The following is a 14481-nucleotide window of genomic DNA, read 5'->3' on the forward strand; positions in this document are numbered from 1 at the left end:
CTGCCAGCTATGTCTCCAAAGGCCTGAAGGCCTGGGGTAACAGTGAGTTGACACTGACAAGTTCCCTATTATTCCAGCCACATATAGTGGGAGGAAAAGGAATTTACTGGGCCACACAAGGCCCTAACTCACAAAGCAAAAGAGATTCCCTTCTTTTGCTCCCATAAGCTGGTCATCGGGCTACGGTTAAGCCGAACAGCAAGGCTTAGCAACAACGCTCCTGAGTCTATTAAACCAAGAAAGGGGTTTGATGGTAGAAGTGTGTATCCTTCACCCAGGTTTTCCATAAGGTAGTCTAATTGTGTCAGGTTCTACAAATGTGGGGTGGCGTATGAGGACCCTGTGTGCAGTTCTTCTGTACTCCCTCCGAGCTGCTTTGATACGGGCAGAAGGGGAAAGTGAACTTTTGAGAATTGAGTCAAATCAGAGTTACAGGCCTCTGTACTTGATGGAAGACCTATGTGAAATTAGCCAAAGCGCCATTCTCTAGTGAGGTTGTTCTTGAGTACAGAGACTCTGTGCTCTGACTTTATCTCAACCTGTGGAAATACAGTACCAAAAAATAAATTTCTCAAGAAAACAATCTCAAAAATCAAGGCTTACCTAGACATTAAAGTAGTGTTTCTATCAAATCTGCAAAAGCAGATTGCCTCTAATCCATGGTAAGAAAACTGTCCTGAAGGCCTCAAAAGTTGTCTCTGACTCAGATTTAAAGGACAAAATCATTCGAGATGAAGCAGCAGTATGAGCTAGTGATCTTTAGCACAAATTCCTAAGCTACCAAACAGCACACATTTCCTGTTAACCCAATTCTTACTTTCACTCATTCAACGGAACAGTCTTACTGACAACTGAGCACCGTGTCACTATCTAAATGAACACAGAAATTACAGATTATACATATGTGGCAGAGTCATTAAGAAAAGCATCTGCTTTCTGTATTTAAACATAAGAATCTGGCTTTAAGAAAAATATATATAATCTGATCTCACTGGAGTAGGACAATTGTTGCAGGAGTCAGGAGGAAATAAGTCCCTTGTGCTTGTGGACATCTGGCCAAGAGTGTCATTGGGAATGTCCCTCTCCTGGGAAATGGGGTGCAGGGCAAGTAAAAGGATATACTGAGGCAGACAGCTGGATCCTGACAGTGGGAAAGAGATGGGAACATCGAATTGCTTTCAGGTGCCAAAAAAACATCAGGACTGCTCCTCTGGGTTTTGAAATTCCTTCTAACCATATGTGGTTTCCAAGTAGGCTCGGCTTTGTAATGGTAGAGTATGGTGCAGTGGGAGAGTGACACAGTGGGTGCTAAAGTCCTGGATTCTCCTCTTAACAGGTGAGTCACTTATATATCTCTAAGGCAAGGTTTTTATTACCTGTGCACAGGGTCAAGTCACTCTTGTCTTTCATGATCTGGAAATCCAGTAAGAATCTCCATAAAAGTACCTTCTAGTTTGAGAACTGACACATGAAGGGAAGGCTTTCATGTTTTTAGGGGTTGAATGGCAAGAAATAAGAAGCAGAAGAAGCTTCATTCTGGTACCCCACCCCTCCATCCAAAAGGATTAAACAACTTCAGCGAATTACACATTGCAAGGTGGCATTCACTGCCCTACCCCTCATCTTTTTCAAGTGTCCACTTTAGTTCGCTAGATTCACAGACTGAATTTGACCTCAGGTTCACAGTTAAGTGCACACTAAGCAAGTGCTGTGAATGTGGCATCACTTGACAAAGGAGGTGAGAGGAGAGGCTCTTGCCTGAGAAGAGCTTATGAAGGACATGGGCACTAGAGGAAGGAAGAGTAGAGTCTGGAACCAGAATGAGGTAGGCTGGGCCTCAGATGCTTAGGGAACCTTTGTAGCCAGTGGGCCATAGCTACTCCAAGTGCTTCCTAGAAGTCAAGAATTATAAAGTAACAGAACAGTACAAGAAGAGCACCAGATGGAAAGACAGGCTTGAAGTCCATCTCTACCTCTTTCTAGAGCACAGCATCCTTTCTCTCTGGGCTGAATTTCCCATGTGGGTCAAGCTTAAGAATATTACTTTCTACCTCCCCATTCTATTCCTGTGGCTGTAGGCTGCAAGCCTTACCCAAGCCATACAAAGTCCCCAAGAGCTAGGTCATCACATGCCAAGCCCAGAGAGGAGATGACAGGGGGACACAGGACCCCAGGTTGGAGCGGCTGCACGGTACCTGGTGTGGCTGTTGGAAGATAGGCTCTCCCAGGGCTGCACACTGCAGCCAGCCACAGCGAAGGCTCCCCCGCAGCTGCCATCCAGCTTCATAAGCAGGGCTTTGGCGGCGTTCTCTGCAGTCTTCCGGCAGTCATGGGCTCGCTTGAGCATCTGAGTGATGTTCTCGTCTCCTGACTGGTCTCCTATGTCACAGAGGGGCCCATGGATTAATCAACACAGGTCTGGTTTGGGGAAGCCCAGGAGTGAGCTTACATCATCACCTGTTGTCCTCACAGACAAATGAAAGGTTGGCCAGTGTGATCTCCAAGGTCAGTGTTCAGCTCGATCTAACATGCTGACCTCTCCTCCCACACAGGCACCGTCTTCTGTGCACTGACACTTTGTGAATAAGGGCAGAGAAAAGAAACTGAGGAAACTGTCACATCTCCACACATCAACTGCGTGAGCACAGTGTTTAGAGGCAAAAGAGACAAATGAGTGGCTCATATGAGAACCTCAGATTTCTCTATATTTTCTTTACTGACGCTATCCCTCACCCTGTTGGCTTAGGCAGGTGACTGGGTGGGGGGGCAGGGCATCGGGAGGTGGTAGGAGCCAGGAGAGCTAGAAAGTGAAGCCCTGAACTGAGAGGTTCACGTGCCTTTTGCATTTTAAGAACTTTGGGAGAATGGGAATGGGAAAGAGAGGGAAAAGCAGGTAAGCACGGAGGATTTCTAGGGCAGTGAAAGTACTCTGTGTGAGACTGTAATGGTGAACATAGGATCCAAACTCCTGCAAATGTTTTCAAATAAAACCTCGAAACTTTGTATGCTAAGCCTTACGAACTATATGTAGAACTGGGTGAAGTAGACGGGGCTGGGGGTATACTTGGCCTCCTTCCCTTCAAACCCACTGCTGAGAACTTGAGAAATACCTCCAGGTTCCCAGGACAAAGTTTCAAAACCAGGGGCCTCAACATTTAGAATGAAGGTGATGAATGCTTGTGAAACTAGTAAGAAACAAACAACAAAAAACCACAGTCATTGATGCTGTGGGTTAATGTCATATACTAGCCCTTACTTAGATAGCATGGTGGGCAGAGTGACAAAACCGGTGTCAGCAGTGGAAGAGATTTAGTGGGGACAGGGGTACTAAAACTTCAGCCCCATGGAGAGTGGGATGGAAATGCGGTGAGGCACATCCTGTAGGCTACAATTCCCCAGACTTCCCTCCAGTCATTTCTCTGACAACTTTCATGCTTTTTATCTTTCCACAAGGATATTTTACATACATCTCACCAGTTGACTGCTCTATGAAGCAGGCATGCTGTCACAGACTGGCTAATCTCATCTCATAGATACATAAGCTATCCAGGATCAGGTAAATACAAAGAATTTCACTGTTGACTTTTGAAGATTTTAAATGCTGATTTATTTAAACCCTTTTGGCTCCTACCAAGTAACTGTATCACGTAGGCAGAAACCTAATAAAGGTGGATGAAACAGGCTAAGACATCCTTCTCATACAAAGTGGAAGATGACTTATTTTTTTCCCTTCACTTGATCGTTTTCTTAATAAATATTAAAAAAAAAAAAACCGACAGCAGGCCAAGATCATTTTAGGATCTGTTTCATAGCAGGAGTAAAGTTTTATGGTTCACTGAAAAGACCCTGAAAAATGAGGTCTCTAATGGAAATGCTGGCACAGTGTCTACTTTTAGGATGGTAATACTGTTAACCAAAATAAAGAAACTCAGAGGGAACTATCGAGGATGGCCACCCATACAAATGAAGGCCACTCCCTTGTTGGAAAACTTAGATGTGAGGCAATCCAAAACTGACGACCTGGTCATCACAGAAGGGAGTGCCTGGCCTGCCCAACATTGCTCACCAGTGTGGGCTCAGGATTGACCTGGTCACTTCAGCTTTGATGATGTACCACTGATTATCCAAAGAAGTTGTTGCTGTAATGCATAGGTGAGGTCCTGTGCAGGTCTCCATCCTACCCACTGAGGGGTGCTCTCTTTCCTCTCCAGCATTTTCTCTACTGTGGTCCCCTCATATCAGTGCAGTTCTCAGAGCCACCATCCCAGACAAATATGGCTAAGACTAGGGTACCATCATCATATTGTTTTTAATTAAATGGCCCTTTCACTTTCTCAGAATTGGAGGGCAGAAGTGGTGAGGGGGGTCATGGAGAATTTTGAGATACAAGTCAGAATCCTGGGGTCAGGGGACGGGAAGGAACATGGAGACAGAAGGGTCAACAGACACATTCTCTCCACCACTGGCCAGGCTCATGGGGAAACAATTCTGTGAAGCTGGGAAGGACAGATGTGAAACTACTTCCTCTCGGTTCACAAGACTCCTGGAGACAAGGTAAGGGGAACCATGCTTCAAAAACACTTAGAAGAACACACTTGGGGAAAAGCACAGATAATAGAAGCTACAAGACAATGAGACAGGACATGGTTGTGGGCAGCAAAGGGACCCTCGACAAGTTGAATCAGAGTGTGCATCCCATTAATCACTAGTGGGGGCCTCCCCTCCATCTGACCCCATTGTCAGCCCAGGAGAATGTGTTTGCTACACAGGCTTGTTTGTTTTAAGTTGTCTGTAATTCGTTTCCACTCCAGTTCTTGCTGCATTCAACATAAACAATTTACCCACTCAGTCATAAAGGAAAAACGAGAAACACACTTGACAAGCGGATTTCACGTTGCTGGGAGATGACTCAACACCAGCAGCTGGGAAGGGGTTGGAAGAGAACAAGAGGCTGGGAAATGAGATGGGGAAGGAGCGATGGGGAGGCTCAGGGGACAGACACTTACCAGGAGAGGAGCCCACACCAGCTGCCCGGAACTGCCCCAGGATGAGACTCTGCTCGCTCTCAGCCAGGGCCAGGAGGAGCTCGTAGGCTTCTATGCACTGCTCGCTGAAATAGAAGTACAGTGTCCTCAGCTCTGGCAGGGACAGTTAGATCTTCAACACCAGCTCAGAATCTGCCTCAGTGTCACCATCCACATAAGCCAAGAACCCACTGGAGACTATTCTCTGGACAAAGCCAGGGACTTGCTCTGTTACAATGGTCTTTTACAAATAAAAACTCGGTTTGAGAAAAATACTAGAGAATCAATAATGGTGGGTGAGGCAAGTTGGTTGTCCCTTTGATGACCAGCTAAAAGGGACATGTTACACACCCATGGTAGTCAGCCTCCAAGATGGCTGAGCCCAACACCCTGGTATGTACATCTGCTATGCTGTTCCTTTACACTGTACTAGAGTTGGTACAGTGGCAATAATAAAGTATGCTACTCCCAAGAATATGTTATTAGAACCAGGGGGACTTCCATCGTGGTCACTCTCCCATTTCCCACTAGGGTCATCCTTCCAGGAGGTCAGCTGCCATGTCTTCATCACTCAAGGAGCCATGGAGAGGCCCCTATGGTAAGGAACGAAGGCTTCCAGCCAACAGCCAGGAAGAACTGAGACCTCCCACCAGGGAAAGCTTTCTTGAAAGCAGACCCTCCAGTTCCAGTCAAGGCTTCAGAAGATGGGGTCCTGGCTAACAGTGTGACCTTCAGAACCTGCTTCTGAACCAGCGTGACCTGGGCTACAACCTCCTAACTAAGCCAATTCTGAATTCCTGACCCTCAAAATTGTGCCACAATAATTAGTCATCCAACAATCAATAGCTAATATAATTCTCCCTAAGGAGACGATTTTAACCTGAACATACACTGCATAGTAGCCAGCCACTAACTACCTATAGCCATTTACATTTAACATTTTTTAAGTTAAATAAAATGAGAAATTCACTTCCTCCACTGCAGTAGCCACACTCCACACAGTCCTCAGTCACACATGCTAGTGGTTACTGTGCTGGTCAGCACAGAGAACAGTTCTGTTATCACACAAGGATCTTAGACCTCACGAAACACCTAGGCCCTCACAAGATCTCACCCTAGGGTCTGAGCCTGGATTTCTGAGAAGAAAAAACAGGCTCTCTTCTGTCTGTCCACCCTCCACTGGGCAACCAAGGCCAATCAACATGGATCTGTGTGCATGACACCCATGTGTCCCAGATGAGAGGCCTGAAGTGGTTAAGATTTCCTCCTCAGGCAAATACTGGCTCAGTTTCCCTAGCCCAACAGGTAAGACCCTGCTGTGGCCAAAAGTGAGTGGCAAGGCCACCTGATTTTGATCGTTTTACTCACTTCACGCTTTCCTCAGAGTCGAGGAAAAGGGGCAATCACAAGGCCGGGTGCTGGCAGCCCCTCCTTGTAGTGCAGTCTATTTTCCAGGCTACAGGTGCTGGGACACACCAGGGAGGATGAGCTCTGGTGAATGACGCCTTTTGAGACCAGAGACAGACCATGACAGAGGACAGCGTGTCCTAAGAGGAGGTGCAGGTTTGTCTGCTTGATTTGGTGCGACTGTAAACCAGTATAACCGTGCTCCAGCTCTGATCTCACTATGTTTGTTTGATTTTGCTTTTTAAAGAAACAACAATATTTTTAAAACCACACTGAAGTTTGTACAGGATGCTAAAAGTGAGATACAGTCAAGCTACTCTGAGACCTTGACACCTAGGGTTAAGTAGAGCCACTAATAAAATAAACCTGTGAAGACATAAGAAATTGCTCTAGTTTTAAATAATAAGTATTAATTGAAAAACAGATAAATTCAAAAGTCAAAGCAGCAGCAGAAAAAAAAGAGTGGTATATTCACATACCACTTCCTTACTAATGAATGGACCTTAGCAGTTTAAACTAGCTTTCTTAGGCAAAAAAAAAAACAAAAAGCGAAAACCCAACGGGTCTTTATATGACGGTCATGAAAATATTATTTTTGACCTATTAATCATGCTTCAGAAATCATATCCCAAGGAAAGAATGAAGATCTTATCTGTATTAAACTAATCAGCATTATTTTCAATATCAAAAGACTGCAAAAGTCTAAATGTCTTTTAGAGAAATGAATAAATAAAATAAAATATAAAATGATGCAGGAGATACAACCACCCAAACTAAATGGAGACTATTAAGCAACATGTAAACACAATGACAAACTGAAGAAATAGAACACAGTGGATTTACAATAAGGTAAAATATATATAAATCTGAATAAAGATCAGATGCCCCGTGCAGTAGTGCATGCCTATAATCCCAGCATTCAGGAGGAAGAGGCAGGAACACTGACAGTCTCAGGAGCCTGGGCTACACAGTGAGTGAGAACCTTTCTCAAAAAACAAAACTTTTTTTTTTTTAAAGAAGGACCAGAAATAAATGATTATATAATGGAAACGTTGATATTTTGCGTGATACTGCTCAAATGAAATATTTGGGTGAAATATGCTAGCAGAAACAAATCTGCTTACAAATCCTGTACTCAGTAGCCTCACTCACTCTGTTAACTGCACAGGAGCACTAAGAGGTTTTCAGCGTGTGTCACACTACTACCAGCTGCTCCAACCCCTCGTGATGTTCTTTTGTTTTGGTGGTACTGAGGCTTGAACTCAGGGCCTCACACTTGCAAGGCAGGCGCTTTACCACTTAAGCCATGACACAAGCCCTCTTCGCTTTGGTTACTTTTGAGATAGGGTCTCACTTTCCACCCAGGCCAGTCTGGACTTCAAGCCTCCTATTACTCTTTCCCAGTAGCTGGAATGACAGGTACTTGTTGAGATGGGGTCTCATGAACTTTTTCTCCAGGCTGGCCTTGAACCATGATCCTCCTGATCTCTGCCTCCTGAGTAGCACCCGGCCTTCCTTACGTCATCTAAAAGCTGGGATTCTACCTGCATGCAGGAGGTTCCTCCAGGTGTATTTCTGACCTCCCCTACCTGTAGGTCAAGGCCAGCCTCAGCGCTGTGGCATTGGACTCGTACTTCCCCACCAGCATGCTCATTTTCTCAGCGTTGTTTTTGCATTCTTCCAGCGTTATGGTCAGGAGGTCATTCTGGGACTTGAGGTGCTCGATACGGCTGTGGAGGAAGAAAAATCTCGTTCCCACTTGTTCATTCGCCAAGATTTTAGTTGTGTCATTTAGATGTATGCAAAGATGGGGACAAGTAAATAAATGAATCACTGAATTCTGTGTGAATAAGAAATAAAAAGTAGGCACTGGTTATTTCCTGCACAGCCTATGATACTCAAATGCCACATGTCAGGCACCCATGGGAGGCCCTGGGGACAAGTGAAGGAAGGCAACAGCTGTGTGATGTCAAAATAATGCCCTCCCTGCATGGGACAAGTGACTCACAGCATCCTGGTAACAGCTACTGGCTAAGCTGCGTTCAGTCCTCCTCCCAGGAGCCTGCTGAGTTGAGCACTGTGGTCCGTGTCCCAACCAGGAGATGGAGGCAAGAGACAGGTGAAGAACACTGTCCTGGGATTTGACCCAGGCAGTTCTGCCACACAGCCTGTGCTCCTAACCCCACACCACATGCGAAGCAAGGGATGAAGAGTGAGTGGACAAGAAGCTATCCCCGAGGGTCCTGATGGGCAGTGGACCAGAATGGTGATCACATCCCAAGCCCCTTCCAGGCTGGGCAGAACTGGGCTCCCTGCTGGGAGAACTTTTAGATTTTATCAGATGCAGGGCAGATGAGATGATCACAAAGTCAAATCTTCAGCTTCTCCATTTCCTGAGCTCTGAGAGTGAGGGTTCATTTTCCCTGAGTCTTCAAGAGTCAGGGTTTCACACCCACAAAACACCAAGTGACTCCTGCCATGTTAAGGGGTGTGGGGATAAATCTCAGAGTTATACATCTGAGAGCAGCACATGGAGACTGTCACCTACATGGAGACATCTGGTGAGAGCATAACTAAGACAACTGCCAACTCCAAAGTCAAGCCAAGGCAAAGTGTTAAAAGAAGGAACTGCTCAGCCCGTCTCCTTTGACATCTTGAACTGCCCCCACCTCGTTGCCAGCTCAGTGTACATTTAGTCCATGCTCACTGGATGCCCTCGTGTACCCAGATCACAGACCTCCATGTGGCCAAGTGCAGAGTGTTCCTGATGCAAATGACTCCCTTGCTTAGGTCACGGTGTCCTTGCTGGTTTTCGTCTGCCTCAGAGGCCATTTCTTCTCTGCCCCCTTGTTCCCTATAAAAACTGTGAGGTTGGCTGGAGATTCCTCAGATCTCAGTCCAAGGTCCCCTCCTCTGCCAATACTCTCAACCCAGGGGTCATTTTATCAAGCCATGATTTAAAGAGGCTTGTATCTATTTATTTTGGCAGTAGTGAGGTTTGAACTGAGGAGTCTGTGCTTGTTTGCTAGGCAGGCAATCTATCACTTGAGCCAGGCTCCCAACCACTCTTTTTGTGTGTGTCTTTACTTATTTTTCAGATAGGATCTCATGCTTTTGCCTGGGGCCAGACCACGATCCTCCTACCTTTGTTCCTTGTGTAGCTGGGACCAGAGCCAAGTGCCACTGCACAGCTTGTTTGTTGAGATGGCAACTTGCTAACTTTTTCCCCAGGCTGGTCTTGAACCATGATCCTCCCCATCTCCAACTCCCAGGTAGCTGGGATTATAGGCACAAGGCACTATGCCCAGTCCTATAAGAGGCATTTCTGTTCCTGTGGCTCTCAAAATGTTCTAGCCTGGACCTCTCTGAGCTCCACATACCTCCTGACATTTCCACTTGGGGGTCACAGGATACCTCCAATTCAACACTCCAAGAGGGAGCTCTCGATTTTCCCCAAACTCTTCCCCCATCTTGGTAAATGCCACCCACACGACAGATTGAGCGTGATACTTAGTCATCTCCGAGACAAGTCCTTTCTCTTGACTCCCGACTGAATGCAGCCAGGATCTCCACCACCTCTGCCATCACTTGTATCTGGGACTGGCATGGCCCGCTGTGGTTTACCTCTCTGCCTTGAGTGAGCTTTGGAAGGTAGCTCAGATCCTGTTCTGCTCTATTTAAAGACCTCTGATGACTTCCATTACACTTAAAGAGTGAAATTTGTCCAAGGCATCAAAATGCATCTCCAAGCCAGCCCCTGCCTCTCAGCCACCTTACCTCTTGTAACTCCTCCTTTCCCTGCCCCACCCAGGTTCCCCTGCTCCTTGCACAGTTCCTCCTCCACTCAACTTTTTTCCAGCCTGGATGTTGTTAAATTGGCCCAAAAAACTCTCTTTGGTATGTCACATGACTTCTCCTTTTTCACTTAAAATCTGAATGTAAACCTCCCCTCTTCAGAGACATCTTCCCTTACCATCTCTCAAAACTCAATCCTTGGGCCGGAAGTGTAGAGTTTAGTGGTAGAGCACTTGCCTAGCATGTACAAGGCCCTAGATTCAGTCACCATCACCACAAAATAAAAAAATAAATAAATAAAACAACCAGAGCCAAGTGTAATCCCAGCCACATGAAGAGGTGGAGTTGGGAGGGGGATTGCGCTCGGAGACCAGCCAAGTGATAAACAAAAACAAAACAAAACAAAACAAAAAACGAGAGACTCCCAACTCCCATCTCAAAAAACAATCTGGATATGGTGCATATTCCCATAATCTCAGCTAGGCAGGCAGGAGGGATAGGTAGGACAATGGTTTAAGGCCGGCCCCCAGCAAAACTGATACCCCTACCTGAAAAATAAGTAAAGCAAAAAGGGCTGGAGGCCTGACTCAATGGTACACTGCCTGCCTAGCATATATAACCCTGAGTTCAATCACTAGCACCGTCCCGCCAAAAGAAAACCAACGAAAGCAATAACAAAAAAATCCCCAGAGAAACAGTCCTCCCCATTATTCTGCTAGTGTCTATTTATCTCCTTCTTGGAGCTTTGATATCTTATCTCTCAGAGAATGTAAGGTCCAGGGACCAGGAATCTTGTCTGTTCACTTTGCTTTACACGGGTGTGTCCAATGAGGAAACGCGCTTTCAAGCAGGAATCCCACCCCTCTGTGACTCCCAGTCACAAGTCAGCATTTATCAGAGCAGGACACCTCAGCTGTGATATAGGTAGTCAAATGACAGGCATCGGGACACTGGTAGGTTATTTCTGAGAAACCCCTGGGTTCCAACTATAGCTATGATCACACAGAAGACAACAGAGTGAGGTCAAAGGGCAGAGGCTGGGATTTTGCCTCAGTTACTTAAGAAATCCGAAGTTACTCAACTTCCAACTTCAAAGCCTGTGTTTTCCCATTTGCAAAATGAGACGACCCTTATGGCCCAACTTGAAGATTAAGTGACTTTCTGTGAAAGCCCGTGGCCAGCTGCTGTACACCCTGATACCATGAGCTACAAACACCAAATACTTCCCCTTTCTTTGACCTCTCCTGGATGCACAGAACTGAGAAGCAAGGAGCCTCTCCAACTTCAGCCACAAAGCAGGCTTGTTACATCCCAGAGTCAGGAGACAGGAGACAGGGGCTCCCTGAAGAGCACATGGGATCTGATCTGTAAGCACTCCCAGGCCAGAGATCCTCAGAATACTGCTTCTGTTTTCCTGCTATGGGGGAATTATGAGGATTGTCACTGAAGTATTTAGGACCTAATAAGGAAGCTATTTCATTTCAAAGATATAAAATGACCTAGATTGTCACATTTCCTTCGTTGTCACAGTCCATATTAAACAGCCCTGAGTCAGGCAGGACTAGTATACTAATTTAATTGATTCAGGTTTGCCATATATAAGAGGAATGGAATTAAGCATGTGGACGGGAATGGTGTCCACATTTCTTCCTGGTTAGCTCATAAGCCCTGCGAGTCCTTCTGTGCTCTCCCTCTCAACACTGGTAGGTCAAGGCAGCCATACCACACTTGGATATGGCTCAGCAGGCCATATACCACCATGGAATCCGTCTGAGTCAGAGTGGTTATCGTGGTTTGGCTCTGGTCCTTCTTAGCTTTTTCAGCCTCTCTCCCTTATCACCGAGAGTATATAGAAGCCAGTCTTTGCCAAGACGCAGGGGTGCAAACTCAGACAATCTCCATTGTAGAATCCACGAAACCGGGCATATGGTAAACTTATTGTAAGTTGGACAGTTAGGAAAGGACATAGGGACTCAGGCTTGGGCATGATGACAAACACCATAAATAAAATTATGGTGGAAGAGCAGAGAGAGTTGGCCCAGCCTGCTGGCCAAGACGAGGAACGTCACCAGACTGCCTCTGCCACTTCCTGGTAGTTGCAGGCGCCCCTAGGACGCTGACTCAACATTCCAGGACTTCCTTCTGTGGCCCTCTGTAGCACAGGCCTGCACACTTGGCAGCCATCTGTGACCTACTTGACATTTCCCATGGGCTGCTCCAGGACTTGCTATGTAATTTGCAAGGTCTAGGGTAAAATGAAAAAGCAGGGCCCCTTGTTCATAAATTATTAGGGAAGCAGGAAAGCATGCATGGAGTCTTTTGAAGCAGGAGCCTTGGGGGAACGTAGGTCACAGCCCTGTGCAGCCAGCCCTGACTGCAGCAGGCACTCCTCTGACCTCTTAGAGTTTGAAGAGCCCCAGCAGCTTGACGGTCTTACTCCAGGTCACAATTCACAAGTCAACCTGAATGAGCCTACAGAAAGGGAGGGGAGAACCAGTTCCTGTCTGCCAGTCAAATATGGCGCGTTGCTCCTTACCTATTCAACCGTTCAGTTTCCACCTCAAACTCCCTAATCTTGCTTTCGGAGATGGCTGAGCCGTGTGAGTAGAGCGTTTGGAAGATCTCCTGGATGTTGGAGCAGTCCTGAAGGGAGTGGGCCAAGTGTTCTGCCACGCTGCTGGATACCTGTATAACGAATGAATATTAATTCCCACTGGCCCCCAGCATACCTTCTACAGACAATATAAAGCAAAGAGTCCTTGAGAGTCTGGCACCAGGACAGCTACCCTGACAGGGCTCACTTTGTATAATCTAATTCTAGCATAGGAACTGACTAGTGTGAAAGCAGTACAGAAGACAGGATCGACACGCAGCTGCTCCCCAAAACAGGAGATGCTGGGCAGCCAGAGACCCTCACATTTTGGATGCTGAACACAGTCTGGGCTTCTTTCCCTCATGCCAAGCTCCCTGCCACTCCAGGCCTTTGTCTCTGGTTACTGTAGCCAAAGAGGGAGGCTGTGTCCTTTATTCTCACAGTTCAGCTTTGCCTCAGAATCTGACTGCATGCAAATTTAGCTCAGTGCAAAATTTTAAATTAGGGTCCTGCTTTTCTGGCTCCCCATCTCAGCACCTCAGGATCAAATAGCTGGCTCTCCCATCCTAAGGCCTGATCCTAAAAGATATCCCTTATGGAACCAAAATTACTCCCTTGTCACCACGCATTAGCTGTGACACCCCAGGGGTTTGAAGACCACAGCGCTGAACTGGCAGGTTCTGGTCTATGCTAGCACAGGGCTTTACTTCAAAGGCAGCATTCATTCTCCCACAGAGCAAGTTCCCTTTTAAAGAAGGATGTGCCAAATGCACGGTTTTTGTGGAGTTTCATGGCTCCCTTAGTCTCGAGTGAAGGGAGATATAAAACAGATACTTCAAGACTTTCATCATTGTCACCAGGAACGAGACAGAAATCATTTCTTTCTGGAAGATTTCAAGCAGGGTGGAGAAAATCTTCCTTAAATTAGCTGGAGAAGTAATTCACCATGTGGAAACCAGTCTACATTTTAATTTGACCCCATAGAAAGAAATGGGTGTGATTTATTATCATCATTAATTGGCTTCCTGGAGGTGGACTTTGGAAGTTTTTGTCAGCCAGAAGCCAGTGTCCGTGGGGGTCTGCCGATGCCTTCTTGCCTTGCCTCTCACCAACACTCACCCCAATGCTACTGATTTCCGAACCCAGGACTGGCCGATCAGATGAAGAAGATTCGGACCTTGTCTTCGATAGCTTCACCCTCTCAGCAATCTTAAAAACAAAACAATGATCAGAAAAAAACCACACCATCCCCCCCTCAATAAATTACGGAGACCATGCTAACAAGGACCACAATTGAGCCACTCCTTAAACTAATTGCTTACTGTCCTGAAAACACCTCCACGGTCCAATCCTGTTACCCTCAGCTGAGTGCAGAGCAGTCAGAACTACTAACACTATGGATTAGTTTGCTCTTTGTTGTGGGGGCATTTTGTCTTTCACAGGATCTTTAGCAGCACCTCTGGCTCTGCCAGTAACACCCTAGTTGAGATCATCCAAAATGTTCCATGGGGGAGACTAAATTACCTCTGGGTTAAGAAATAATGGTTTCACCTAACTTACTAAATTTGACAGTTTGTGGAGACCAGTAGGACTGCCACACAAGAGGCACAGTCTCTCTGTGGGACACTGCCATAGGGCCTGGGGGACTGTGACAGAATGGGC

General features: G+C 46.3%; 1 protein-coding gene across 8 annotated transcripts in view; it reads right to left on the reverse strand.

The window, feature by feature from the left end:
- Mcc (MCC regulator of WNT signaling pathway) overlaps positions 1–14481 on the reverse strand; it is a 437017-nt gene that overhangs the window by 36725 nt on the left and 385811 nt on the right. For all 8 annotated transcript variants that reach the window (XM_074058872.1, XM_074058874.1, XM_074058871.1 and 5 more), the window contains 5 exons: positions 13939–14028; positions 12763–12911; positions 8021–8161; positions 5007–5110; positions 2196–2379 (listed from right to left, as the gene is read on the reverse strand). In XM_074058872.1, coding sequence (XP_073914973.1) covers positions 2196–2379; positions 5007–5110; positions 8021–8161; positions 12763–12911; positions 13939–14028 — 668 coding nt within the window. The remainder of the gene's footprint in view (positions 1–2195; positions 2380–5006; positions 5111–8020; positions 8162–12762; positions 12912–13938; positions 14029–14481) is intronic.

The sequence above is a fragment of the Castor canadensis genome, chromosome 16 (genome assembly GCF_047511655.1).
Source record: "Castor canadensis chromosome 16, mCasCan1.hap1v2, whole genome shotgun sequence".
Classification (NCBI taxonomy): domain Eukaryota; kingdom Metazoa; phylum Chordata; class Mammalia; order Rodentia; family Castoridae; genus Castor; species Castor canadensis.